The sequence below is a fragment of the Lactuca sativa genome, chromosome 7, assembly GCF_002870075.4.
Source record: "Lactuca sativa cultivar Salinas chromosome 7, Lsat_Salinas_v11, whole genome shotgun sequence".
Classification (NCBI taxonomy): domain Eukaryota; kingdom Viridiplantae; phylum Streptophyta; class Magnoliopsida; order Asterales; family Asteraceae; genus Lactuca; species Lactuca sativa.
This window is the reverse complement of record NC_056629.2, coordinates 195,851,680-195,866,181: the sequence shown is the minus strand read 5'-3', so window position 1 is coordinate 195,866,181 and position 14,502 is coordinate 195,851,680. Positions and strand designations below refer to the sequence as shown.

The 14,502-nt window shown below is 38.6% G+C and overlaps 1 protein-coding gene across 1 annotated transcript; it reads left to right on the top strand.

Annotated features, from left to right (window-relative positions):
• The first annotated feature begins 12,267 nt into the window (after positions 1 to 12,267).
• Positions 12,268 to 13,745, top strand: LOC111896071 (uncharacterized). The gene is made up of 6 exons (XM_023892095.2): positions 12,268 to 12,434; positions 12,550 to 12,676; positions 12,794 to 12,891; positions 12,999 to 13,098; positions 13,196 to 13,378; positions 13,482 to 13,745. Exons 2-6 carry the CDS (start codon positions 12,620 to 12,622, stop codon positions 13,602 to 13,604), a joined length of 561 nt encoding a protein of 186 aa, XP_023747863.1. The 5' UTR covers positions 12,268 to 12,434; positions 12,550 to 12,619; the 3' UTR covers positions 13,605 to 13,745.
• The last annotated feature ends 757 nt before the right edge of the window (positions 13,746 to 14,502 follow it).

Genomic DNA, 14,502 nt, shown 5'->3' with positions numbered 1-14,502 from the left:
CCACTATTCTGTTGAAGTAAACGCCTTGTCTCCTCCATCTGGCGATCCAACATGATCTGGATCATAGCTTGTACCCCAGCCATCGTCATTGGCTCAGGTGCAGCTGCTACAACTGGTACTTGTTCAATCACTTGGGGTTGAGGCTGTTGATTGTCATTTACATTGGCATTTTTTACTCCACTTCGGGTTCTTGCCATGATGGTCTATACACCAAATCAGACGTTCAGTGTGTAGTGATGAGAATTAAGATAGGAAAACCTTATCTACGATAGACGTATTAAATCCTCCTTATTACTCCAAAACGTTTACATGTTAGGTCTAATATCATAGTCAAACATTTACAATCCTAAACACATAAAGTTTGTAGATTCGGTCGGCAATAGACCATAGATCCGAACAAATAATAGCATATAAGGCATCTTTATAGTTATAGCTATAACACAAAGCATTTAGCACATAAAAGCATTTTAGGCATCTTTCCTAAAATAAACTAGTGCTCGTGTCTAAAATTTAGCAGGCACTCATCTCACAATCATCACTTAGAATTCTAAGTTTAAGTCTAGAAATCCTACAATTTCCTAGTTCGCTTAAACTAATGCTCTGATACCAACTGTGACATCCCCAAATTCACGGCCAGAAAAGACCGGTTTTGTTTATACTTTATTTCAAAATCATAGTAACCTTTTAATAAACGAGTTGTGGAATTTGTCCCAAAACAATAATATGATAAAGATTTATCAAAAGCATTTCCTTAGAAATGTATTTCATTAAAAGACTCGGGATGTCATGTTCGATACAGTACATAAGTATAAACAATACAATATAAGCCTTACTACATTATTTCATATATACAGGCCTATATCCGTAATCCCTCATCTCAACACATCACAACTATGCTCGAGCGCCACTACCTATAATACATAAAACTGAGTGGGTCAGGCTTGGGAGCCTGGTGAGCACATAGGGTTTTCAACCCACAATAAATAGTTTATTAATTTCATCAACCAACAATAACCCGATTACCCGTTCCCGTTATCCTCACATTACGTCCCTAAATACCTATCATAAGGGACCTATCCTAAGGATCATCATCGGGATGGACATTACTGCTAAGGGGGTTCCTTAGCAATAAATGCCCTAAAGGCAACCATGTGGGGGATGAAGTACACCAGTGAACACATCGTTCACAACACCTACAGGTTGCGAGCCTGCCAGCGTTCCACTGGACTGTCTAGAAGAGTCTGTGGTTGTCATCTATACTCCACTAGATGACTGGATCAACAACAACAACATCGAGGCCTCTCATCATTTTATCACACATCGTCTTATTACATCTACCCATGTTTTACCCCAACATTATTGTGGATATAAAATACATATACAGTTTAAATCATTTAAAACTTGTATAAAAACATTCATCCAGCATAGATAGCAAGTATACAGATAATATGCGCACCTATCACGTAATATATAAAATACTTCATATATATGTGTAAGATGAAAGTAACTATACACTCACCTTAGTAGTGGGAGTAGATAGAATCTAAAAACGGTCAGCTCGTGATCATTGGGCTCGGGACGCGGAACGACTTCAGAAAACAAGAGAGAGAAGGAAGATTTGGTGTAAGGATTGAATGAGCTTTGATCGCTATTTATAGGGTGTTCTGGGGCCATTCACGTCTTGAACATGATAGGTTCATGTCGTGAACTTCCATGAGTCATACCATAGCCTTAACGCGTGTTTTCTATCTCCGATTAGTGTCTGTTGACTCCTCACGTCGTGAATTTTTGATGCTCACGTCGTGAGTTCAGTCAAATTAGGGTTTCTGACAGCTACATCTTCGGAAGGTCATAACTTTTGCATACGAACTCCGTTTTTGACGTTCTTTATATCCACACGTAGGTGGAGACGTACTCTACAACTTTCATTTAGACTCCTAAGGATAAAAGGTAATGTATCATAAACTAACTTTTTACGTTTCCCAGTATCGTGCCGGTTTTGACGCGAAACTTCGACAGGTCATATCTTCTTCGTTATAACTCGGATTTCGGCGTTCTTTATATCTCCGGAATCCTTGTCCCGACCACTACAACTTTATTCATAGATATAGGACCTATCTATTATTTTATTTTTGACGCTTATTTTTATTCTTAACTTATTATATCTTATAATTAAATATAAGTCACATAAAATCACATAATATTCAAATAATTCCTATTTATTATTTCAAAGTAGGTTATAAGTGTTGACCCTTACTATTACACCATTAAATTAATGCTTAGCCTAGAAACACGAGCATTACATTAGTGGTAGTAGCAGGGAATAGCTTTTCCTTGAGTTGGTCGTTAGGACCGAAGGGTAGGTCAGTACCCCAGATATGCCTGACCGTATGATTATATTTTGTTATTGTATGATAGAGGTAGGGGTGAAATAATCCGCGATGCCAATTGAGATAGACTAGAGGGAAGTCGGCACCCCAGAACGGACTGACATGGGTAGGTCAGCACCCCGTAATGGCTTGACATGGGTAGGTCAACACCCTAGAATGGCTTGACATGGGGTAGGTCGGGCACCCCAGAAATGCCCGGTAGTATGTATGGTATGTGGTATGATGGGGGAACTCACTAAGCTTTGTGCTTACAGTTTCAGTTTTGGTTCCAGGTATCTCTTCGTCTAAGGGGAAGGAGTCGGCGGTGTAGCAGCGCGTCACACACACATATGTTTTTCGAATTGAGTTTCTAGGATTGTACTCTGATTTATATTACTTATGTTGAGATGGCTTCCGAACACGTTGTTATAGTTTTTATAAAATGACATGATGTTGGTAATGTTTTGGAAAACTATGTTGGAAGTATTTATTTAAAAATGAAATTTTTGGCCTCGAAAATTGGGATGTTACAATTTCTCCTTTAATATATTATTCATATAATATATTAATAAACCATAATAACCTCAATCTATCCATAAATCATCCTATCAAGTTGCTTTAGTGAAGGCAACCCAAAAGGGTCATGCACAACCGAGTCAAGTACATACCAAATATAGTTACGGGCTTAGACACTAATCCAACAGTCTCCCACTTGGATAAGCCTAGTAACTATAAGTGCAAGTACTATCCGATTAGCAATCATAGCTCTCAAAGACGCTATCGAACTCTGATCTTATCAGTAACCTGTCCTTTTGATAAGGGATCGTATATTCCTCCGTTCTAGATATCATGCGGAAAATTACATGGAACATAGTCATACTTATTGTCTAACAGTTTATTTCTCGATCTCTGATTCGTCTGACATAGAACTTAAATGAACACATCAATTCAGTCCTGACCAGGCCCGACACATAAGTCAAACCAAAACATCGAGGGGCCCATATATGGCTTTTACCCTCTTAGGAGAAAAGGAATAGATAAACTTCGACTTATATGCATTTACCATTCACTCATCAAATCATGCATAACAATGCATTTTATAACATCAAGTTACTGATGCATTTACGCATTATCAATGCACAACCAACTTGCAAACAATAAACCATATATCTAGGTTTTAAGACCATATGATATTATCGTCTTGCGATCACTCGAGATACATTCCATGAAGTGATACCAGCAAGCGCGGGTTTAATACAATGCTCAAATCTTATTCATAAGCACTCATGAACGTTTCAGCAAACCTTTCCTATGTCTAATACACTTTAGACAATCTACAAACCAATTCATGACAATCTTCTTTCATACCTACTCCCAAAGTATGAGAATGTTCGAATAATCTTATTATTCAGGAAGTCAAAACATGCAAAGTGAAACAATAGGCAAACAATCAACATAAGACAGTAACTTTACTTATATATAATACTCCTTTATTTAATCATCAAATGTCAATTACATTTATCTATTACACGTTTCGAAACTATCTAATCTAAACTAATATCGTCCTACAACCTGATGCTCCTAGAGTGTTGCAAGTGCTTAACCCTACTCAGTCCCTTCGTAAGGGGATCTGCTGGGTTATCCTCCGACGATACCCTCTTTACTACGTGGAGTCCCTCTTCCACCTGATGTCGAATAAAATGATATTTCCTATCGATATGTCGAGATTTGCCATGATCCCTCAGTTCCTTGGTCAAGGAAACCGCTCCTTCATTATCACAAAAAATTTCCATGGGCTCCTTTATGGCTAGCACAATCCAAGGTCGCCAATGAAGTTCTTCAACCATATCGCCTCCTTTAATGCTTCGCACGCCGTTATGTACTCTAATTCGCACGTTGAATCAGCTACGGTCTCCTTCTTAGAACTTTTCCAAGTCACTGCTCCTCCATTTAGGGTAAAGACCCAGCCCAACTGCGAACGGTATTTGTCCCTATCGGTCTGAAAACGAGCGTAACTATACCCTCACACCCTTAAGTCATTACTCCTACCGAGGACTAGTAACCATTCCTTGGTCCTCCAAAGGAACTTAAGAATATTCTTGACTGCGGTCCAATGTGTTTTGCTAGGGTTCCCTTGATATCAGCTGACCACTCTCAAAGCGAAGGCCACATCAAGGTGAGTACAAGTCATCGCATACATGATCGAGCCAACTGCGAAAGCGTAAGGGACTTGGCCCATCTCTGCTATCTCGACTTCGGTACTCGAGCTTTGAGTCTTACTGAACTTGGCATTACTTTGGATTGGTAACTCCCCTTTCTTAGAATTCTCCATACTAAAACGTTTTAGTACCTTGTCCAAGTAAGTATTCTGACTAAACCCTATTAGCCTTTTACTCCTGTTTCTCACTATCCTTATTCCCAGAATATAGGCAGTCTCTCCGAGGTCCTTCATAGCGAAACACTTCCTAAGCCAGGACTTGACTTCCTGCAGGGTCGGGATGCCGTTTCCTATGAGTAGTATGTCATCGACATACAATACGAGGAAGCTAACTATACTCCCACTAGTTTTGACATATACACATGATTCATCCTCACTTTGCAGAAAACCAAACTCTTTGAATTTCTCATCGAAACAAAGATTCCATCTGTGAGATGCTTGTTTCATTCCATAAATGGACTTCTCAAGCTTACACAATCTATTTGGGTTCTTCGCATCGAAAAAACCCTCTGGCTAACTCTTGTAAACATCCTCAGCCAACTTTCCGTTAAGGAAAGCGATTTTGACATCCAGCTGCCATATATCATAGTCATGAAATGCAGCAATGGCTAGCACCACCCTAATAGACTTTATCTTCGCAACTGGTGAGAAGGTCTCATCATAGTCAACTCCAGGAGTTTGAGTAAAGCCCTTTTTCAACCTATCATGCTTTATAAGTATGTACCTTCCCATCCATGTTGGTCTTCTTCTTAAATATCCACTTGCACACGACCGTCTTACGACCTGGCACATTGTCAGCCAAATTCCAAACTTGGTTGTCATACATGGACTGAATCTCATTGTCCATAGCCTCTTTCCATTTTGCGGACTCCGGGCCTGCCATGGCTTCCTTGTAGCTATTAGGTTCATCCAAATTTATTAGTGTACTATCACTAATAAACGTATCACCTTCACTTGTTATATGAAAACCATAAAACAAAGGAGGAACACTAACTCTACTGGAACGTCTAAGAGGTAAGGATTTGTCATTCGGTTCAACCAGAGTTTCCTCCTCGGGTTGAGAGCCAGCGTTAAAGGTTCCTTCATCGCTCGACTCTTGAAGCTCTTCAAGATCGATTTTCCTCCCACTGTCCCCTTGGCTTATGAGTTCCCGCTCTTGGAAATCCCCTCTCCTTGCAACAAAGACAACATTGTCACTCGGTCTATAGAAGAGATATCCAAAGGACTTCTGCGGATAGCCGATGAAAATACACCGCTCACTTCGAGGTTCGAGCTTTTCGTGAGTCTCTTGCCTTACGAAAGCCTTGCAACCCCAAACCTTGATATTTGCCAACGATGGAGCTTTCCTTGTCCACATCTCATGAGGTGTTTTGGCAACCTTATTTTTAGGGACTAAGTTAAGAATATGGGTGGTAGTCTCTAAGGTATACCCCTAAAAAGAGATAGGTAGTGAAGCACGACTCATCATGGAACGAACCATGTCTAGCAAGGTTCGATTACGCCTCTCAGCCACACCTTTCAACTGTGGTATCCTAGGTGGCGTCAATTACGAAACGATTCTGCATTCCTTGAGGTAGTCATGGAATTCAAGACTAAGGTACTCTCCACCTCGATCAGATCGAAGCATCTTGATTTTCCTGCCCAATAGATTCTTCACTTCTTGCTTAAACTCTTTGAACTTTTCAATGGTTTCTACTATAATCATTGGTGAAAGTCACATAGAAGCAGCTTGCATTCCTTGTGGTGGATCTAAAGGGCCCACACACATCGGTGTGTATGAGATCCAATAAACCCTTACCCCTCTCACAAGTACTAGTGAAGGGTGACTTGGTTATCTTTCCAAGCAAACAAGACTCTCACACGTCATCGTCCCTAAGGTCGAATGACTCCAACTCTCCATCCTTTTGGAGTTGGGTTATGCGCTTCTTGTTGACATGTCCAAGACGACAATGCCACAAGCATGCTTTGTCCAAACTATTGGAAGATTCGATGTGCAACACATCATTTCCTAAGTTGTCTACAACCATCATAGTTTCATATATTCCATTACAAGGCAATGCTTCAAAATAGAAAACATCATTAAGATAAGCATTAATAGAACCTTTTTCATTATCAAATGAATATCTAAATCCTTGTCTATACAAACCGTGAAAAGAAATGATGTTTCTTGCCATTTCTAGAAAATAGAAACAATTATTCAAATCGAGTCCTAATCCATTACTAAGCACAAAAGAGTAAACTCCAATCTTGGTGACAGGCGATGATCTTCTGTTCCCCATGATCAAGTCTATTTTCCCATGCTCCACATCCCTATTTCTTCTTATGTCCTGCAAGTCAGAACAAATGTGAAAACCACATCCTGTATCAAGTACCCAAGAAATAGCATGTGATGAATCATTAGATTGAATAGTATAAATACCTGCGAAGGATGGCTTGATCTTTCCATCCTTGATGTCTTGCAGATATTTCAGGCAGCTTCGTTTCCAATTCCCCTTCTCATGGTAGTAGTAGCACTCTGCATCCTTTGGGTTGGAGGTGGGTCCAGCAGAACCAGCCTTGGTTCCACTCGAAGAGGTGTTGTCATGGGACTTTCCCTTATGGTGGCTCTTTGAGGGAGCCTTCCTCTTCTTACCCTTTCCTTGCCTAATAGCCAAGATGGGGGCAGTAGTAGGATTAGGAGTAGGGTTTTGTGCAACGGACTTGTCCTTGAGGTTGCTAAGGAGCAGTCCTTAATAGACCTTGAAGCTTGCTCAATGTGACCTCCTCTTTGTTCATGTGGTAGGTCATGTGAAACTAGTTGAAGCAGGGTGGCAGTGAATGAAGGATGATGTCAATCAACAACTCTTCATCGAAGTTAACATTTAACTTTATCAGGCGGTCAACATACCTCTACATCTTCTGCAGATGAGCAGTGACAGACTCTCCGTCTCTCATCTTGGTCATGATCATCGAAGTGATGATCTCGTACCTCTCCTGCCTCTCACTTTGGTGATACCTTTCAACCAAGTCCTGATGCATTTCGTAGGGATAGAAGTCCTCGTAGAACTTTTGGAGTTCAGCAGTCATGGTTGCTAGCATGATGCAATGGACTTTCGTGGCATCACGCTCATGGGCATCGAAGGGAGCATATCACATATCACAATAAATCTCAACACATAAATAGCATACAAATACTCTGGCACGTAATTCTAAAAATACCACATATAACACATATTAGCCACTCGAGGCTATAACTCTATGGGCCTTTGGGTCCTAACTCTATGGACCCTCTGGTCCTAGCTCTGTGGACCTTTCGGTCCTAACTCTGATATACACACAGCTTAAATCACATAGAAATAATGCAGTGCCATAAATCACATAGATAGCATACAATAACTTTGTCACATAACTCTAAGATACACTGTCACATAACTTTGTTACCACTCTAGGTAAAGTATAGTGAGAAGACTCACCTCAAACGAAGTCGAATGAACTCTCGTTCTCAACGTCCCAACTTGGCCTCCTCCTATTATTCAAATAACATCCCCGATCAATACTCTCTCATTATCTCAGCTCTAAAGATTGGGTAGAAGACCATTTTATCCTTCCCTGAACTCTCTAAAGTCAGTCTTGACCAAAACCCTAAAATCAACGAAAGTCAACGGTCAAACTTTGACCCGACTCGTCGAGTGCACATGGGCGACTCGGCGAGTCCATACGTGTCCACGGAATCCTCCTCCTAGCCTCGCTTGACACGTCGGCCAGCCCCTTACTCGACGAGTTACACCTGGTATGAATCGCGGGGCAACCCCGACTCGACTCGTCAAGTCCGCTCATGAACTCGGCGAGTTGCTCCCATGACAACACTCATCTGACCTTCTGAGGTCAGATCCACTCCTCTAATCCATAGATCTGACTTCCCTATGACCAATAACCACATAAAGGTCGAATCTTGGTACACATGCAAGGCTCTCTATGCTTATTTTGGTGAAATCCTTCATATCATGACAACCCTAGCTCATAACTCCAAGGGAAAGGCATAAAGCAGAATGGAAGGGACTCTCTGGACCTCTCAAGGTCTAGATCCATGAATCATTTCACCATGGGACCTCTCATACTCTAGATTCAAGCTAAATAAAGCATGAAGAAACCCTAGATTCATGAAATCTACTAAACAAATGAAGATAGACATGAATCCTTACCTCTCACAGCAGCTCTGAACGAAATGATGGGAGATTTGAGTCCCACAAGACAGCCCAACTCGAAATCCTTCCTTCCCTTTGCTAAGACACTCCAAAGGATGATGAATTAGCCCTCCTCTTGCACTACAAGCTTCCTCTCTGCTCTCCATGTTTTCTCAGGGTGTAGTGTTCGCAAATGAAGGCCATAAGGACCTTTAAATAGGTCCCAAACCCGAGAAATTAGGGTTTCTCTGCCCAGCACCTACTCGGCGAGTCCATCCTCTGACTCGCCGAGTCCACTCATTAAACCCGTGTGAGAAAACCCGTCTCGACTCGGCGAGTTGGATCCTCAACTCATCGAGTCTCTCCTTTAATCAAAAGATTAAACTACACAATAATAACCCTGAAAATCCGGATGTTACAGTTCACAGCCCAAAACCAACTATCACACAATTGACAGTTTCAGTCCTCTTTATTTAATTAATCTCTTTTAGCCACAAAATTAACTCTTGACTAATATTAATTAAACTATATGATTTCTCCTTTAATATATTATTCATATAATATATTAATAAACCATAATAACCTCTCTCTCTCTCTCTATCTCCATAAATCATCTTGTCAAGTTGCTTTGGTGAAGGCAACCCAAAAAGACCATGCACAACCGAGTCAAGTACATACCAAATATAGTTACGGGCGTAGACACTAATCCAACAATTATATGGTATGTGGTATGATGGGGGAACTCACTAAGCTTTGTGCTTACAGTTTTCAGTTTTGGTTTTAGGTACTTCTTCCTCGAAGGGAAAGGAGTCGATCCGGTAGCAGCTTATCACACATACATAGGATTTCCGCATTATGAGATTCTTGGGATTGTACTCTGCCATTATTACTTTTTTATATATATGGCTTTGAGACATGTGACTATGGTTTTATGAAATGATGTGACTCGATGATGTTTTTTGATAAATGTTTTTCTAAATTGTTATATCAAAAATGAATTTTTTTAGTCTGTATTTTTGAGATGTTACATGGTATTTTCCTATCACAAAGAAATTTTGCATTACAATTGGTTGATGATGTTGGTTTGTTAGCTTCTAAACCAGTTAACACACCTATGGATCCAAGACAAGTGTTGAATGATTTTATTGGTGAATTACTGGAAGATCCAACTAAATACAGGTGTTTAGTTGATAGACTCCTAAATCTTAACATCACTAGGCCTGACATGGATTTTATTGTTCAGCCACTCTCATAGTTTATGTCTAATCCTCGTACTCCTCATATGGTGGCAGCAAAACATTTGTTAATATACTTAAAACAAAGCCCATGCCAAAGACTATTCTTTTCAAGCAAGTTTAATCTCCAACTACAAGTATTTTGTGACTTTGATTGGGGTAGATGTCTTGATACAAGGCGTTCCATTTCTAGCTTTTTCATATTCTTAGGTCATTCATTGGTGTCTTGGAGATCAAAGAAGCAGCCCATTATTGCTCGATGCTCTACTGAAGTTGAATACAAGGCAATGGCATCTACGACTTGTGAGACCACTTGGTTAAAACAACTTCTCAAAGATTTTGATGTCATTCATAAAGTGTCAGCATTAATGTTTTGTGACAATGATGATCTTATCAAAATTGACACAAACCGTACTTTCCACGAACGAACCAAACATATCGAGATCGATTGCCATTTTGTTCGTGAAAAGGGCCTTGATCCCACTGTCAGACTTATGCCCATTCGATCTGTATTTTAATTTGCATATATGTTCACCAAGCCTTTTCCAGCTACAAAGATTGAGCCTTTTATGTTCAAGATGCATCTGTATATTCTCCAAATATATCTTGAGGGGGAATATTAGAGGTTGTTAGAAAAGTTGTTACTATTAGTTGTTTAAGTTAATCGTTTAGGGGTAAATAGACTTTTTACTATTATGTTAGTTAGCATCTTAGTTGTTAGTTAGTTTGGTTAAATCATTATATAAAAGGTAGGAGATGTAATTCATTTCTGTTAATTCAATTCAATGAGAAGATTCTTTTTTTTTTCTCCATTTCATTTTTACTACATAATATACAACATATGAAGCAAATATATGATAGAGTGTTACCACTAGAAACGGTCCAAACATAGATAGTTAATAACACTTTATTCGGATTTATATACCAAAAAACTCCCTTACACCCCCATAAATTTAATGAAATTTTTTAATTTCATCACGTTTTCGGATGGTATGACTTACATGATTATAAGTTGGTTATAGAGCTCTCTTTTTTTAACAACCGAATATTAGAACTAGCAAGAAGATAGAAAAAGAACAATTACAAAGATAAAGAAGAGGGTTTTGAAACCAATGACTCCAAAAAATTATGCCCTTCTTGTTTCTATAAATATACTTTGAAAAAGGACCTCACGAAGAGGAGTATTATTTCCAAACACCACCTCATTACAAAATTTCCAAAGGATACAGTGGACCACTCCCATAATACCTTCCAAAGGTAATTTTCAATTTTTTCTGTAAGTGCAAGTCATCAAACCAATTGTGCACTTCACATATAGAGATCTCTTGAGGGACTTAATAACTCTAGGCCAATAAAAGATATCAAAAGGAATACTTCATTGTATGACTACTCAATACTCATATATAATGTGCATGCTATTTGATTATTATAACGTAATATTTAACCGTCATCACTTGAGTTTGAGTAAACAATACATCGAGAATTTTCATTTGACATGATCTAATAATTTCAAAGTAACTACAGTATAGTTAATGAAACTAACTTATGTTATTACTTCAATGTAACTTTTAATTGGTAATTTTAATAGTTTAGTTTAATTTATTATTAGTCATTTACATCACCTAAATCACTTATTAATTTCAAAATAATTCATATGGCTGGCAAACAAATAGTGGTCAACCAAGGCACTCAAGATGCAGAATCCTTCAATACATACTTTTTGGAAAATCCAACGACCAAACCAATCACCCACAAATTCGACTATTGAGAGACAAACCTTAATTCGCTACGAGGCTCGGATTGCGTGCAGACTAACAATTTGTTGTAAGTTGGGACTTGCTCTGGACAGCCCAAAGACTTCCCAATCCAATATGATTCGATCTGAAGTCTTTTTTATTATGGGTTTGATTGTGTTTCCGACATCTATATGTTGGATATGTTTTTTTTTTTTTTTTTTTTTGTCTAAGTTACAAATCAGTCTATTCACTTGAGCAAAAACTTACGTCATAACGTGCTAAGGCACACATTGACACATTATTTGGACGTTGCACCTAACAAACTCACCTTAAACGTTTCGTAATGGCTACACTACATCTCACGTCACGCCCTTAATGCACACCATGGCATGCCTTTTAAAACCATGGTATGATTCATATTCGCCTAATGGCCTCTGGTTTAGGTTTTAAATAGGCCTAAAGGGCTAAAACGATCATGGGTGTTGGGCCATCGGCCCAAATTTTGTTCAAATATATGGACCTGTTAGAAAAATCAAAATTCGACGACGTCGTATCGCTTTTCATCTGGCTTTTGTCCGACTGCAGTGATTACTCAACTCCTACTCGGAGACTTTCCTCTTTGGCTCTCTCGTCCTGCAATAGCAATTCGTCACAACCAGAGATCGGCGGTGGAAGTGGTTGAAGTTGAATATCTCCGGCGCTATCCAATCCAGGTACATGCTCGCATTTCCTGTAGTAAGTTTATGACCCAATTTAGTATTTCATCCGAAACTAGGTCTCATTTTTGTTCGATCGGGAAATTATAGATGTTAAACTTCATTATTATAGGCTCCAAGATTGAATATAGGGTGACCTGCTATCCGTGTTCAATAGCTAACCAACAAATCGTATACCTCCGATGGCTCCCGCCGTTCCAAGATCCGGTGACGCTATTTTCGCCAACGTCGAGCGCGTGGTAATTTTTCTGTCTATGAAGTTACGATTCTGGTTCCGAAACTGAATTTTTTTTTCGATCTGGAAATTACGAGAATTTTATCGTAATTTGTGGGTTTTGAATTTTGATCGTTCGCAGAACGCCGAGCTGTTCACTCTGACATATGGAGCGATCGTGCGACAATTGCTTACAGATCTGGAGGAGGTTGAGGAAGTCAATAAGCAGCTCGATCAAATGTATCTATATTCTTCTATAAAATTCTTTTCGCTTACAACTTCATACATCTACGCAGCTTCTGTATTCTTCTTCTGCTATACTCATTGATCTTTTGTTCTATGATCAGGGGTTACAATATTGGAATCCGGCTAATTGATGAGTTTCTTGCAAAATCTAATGTCACAAGATGTGTTGATTTTAGGGAGACAGCTGAAGTCATAGCAAAGGTACACACTTAAAATCTTCTCTCGTTGCCATTGATGATGGATGATCTATCAACAATCTTAGACGCTCTTTGTGTTCTTGCTCTATGATTCCAAACAGGTTGGCTTCAAAATGTTCTTAGGGGTCACTGCATCTGTGACAAACTGGGATAATGAAGGAACTTGTTGCAGTCTCATTTTGGAAGATAATCCACTTGTGGATTTTGTTGAGCTTCCAGATAATTGTCAAGGTTTATATTACTGCAACATCTTAAGTGGAGTTGTCAGGGGAGCCCTAGAGATGGTATGTGACTCTATGTTCTAATAACCAAATTCCTGAAATACCCTTTTCACATTCAGATTAAAGCAAGTTTCATTGACTTAAAAATATTTTCCCACATGTTTAGGTGTCAATGAAGACTGAAATCACATGGATTAGGGATATGCTTAGAGGAGATGATGCATTTGAGTTACAAGTGAAGCTTCTTAAACAAGTTCCAGAGGAGTATCCATACAAAGATGATGAGTAGTGTGTTTTTCTTGAATCTTTATTTATGTATATACAGTATGATTTTTGCATTCTTGTTTTCGTCTGTGATAATAGAACTTGTTTGGTCTTACTCCCCTTATTAAACTAGAATGTTTTATGACATTAATCCTGTTTTCTTTTATTTGTCATCTTTGCATTATTCCACAATCGATGCCTCTTCATTTCCTCCAAAATTTACACAGATGCTTGGCAATTGTAACACCGTGTATAACGGAAGATATCAACAAACAAAAACTTTAAATATTACCTTTATAATCACAAAAGAAGCAAGTGGAAATTTCCTAATTACATCATTAAAAAGTCATCTAGTGTTAAAGTGTTACATACAAGTTACATAATCGAATAGATAGACATTGAAGTGATTATTCCCAAAAGTGAACAATTGGTCTCGACAAATGCATACATGTCATAAAATCAAGTCTTGGGCTAATACCCTAGTGAGAGCATGTTGATATCAATAATTGATCAATAAAGCTAAAGAAAAAAATAAAAAATAATTGTGTAAATATGTTATGACTATGCCTTATGCAACTAAACATGCAAACATCTCATTCATGAATCATGACCAACCGATATTCATGGAATTTGCTCAATTTCTTGTTGTTTAGATGATAATGTATCAATTTCTAACAATTTCATTGTATTTTGTAAGATTTTATTTAAAAAATATTGATCGAAAAGTGAGGATAAAAATTGAAGATATAGTTGTCAATGAGAATAGAAAAATCGCCATCACCATATCACCATATCAAGTTGAAAGATTTATCTTGATGATGGTGATGAAAGAAACGTCACAAAAACTAAGAAACGTGTTGCAAAAAGGATTACATCAAAAATCTTAAAAGTTAATACTTAATACGTCATTTGATATGGTTGAA

Bases quoted from the DNA above. Each gene is read 5' to 3' on its own strand.
- LOC111896071 (XM_023892095.2), top strand. From the start codon at position 12,620: ATGGCTCCCGCCGTTCCAAGATCCGGTGACGCTATTTTCGCCAACGTC. The intron at 12,892-12,998 runs GTATCTATATTC...TTCTATGATCAG, and splicing joins AATAAGCAGCTCGATCAAAT to GGGTTACAATATTGGAATCC. The intron at 13,379-13,481 runs GTATGTGACTCT...CCACATGTTTAG, and splicing joins TCAGGGGAGCCCTAGAGATG to GTGTCAATGAAGACTGAAAT.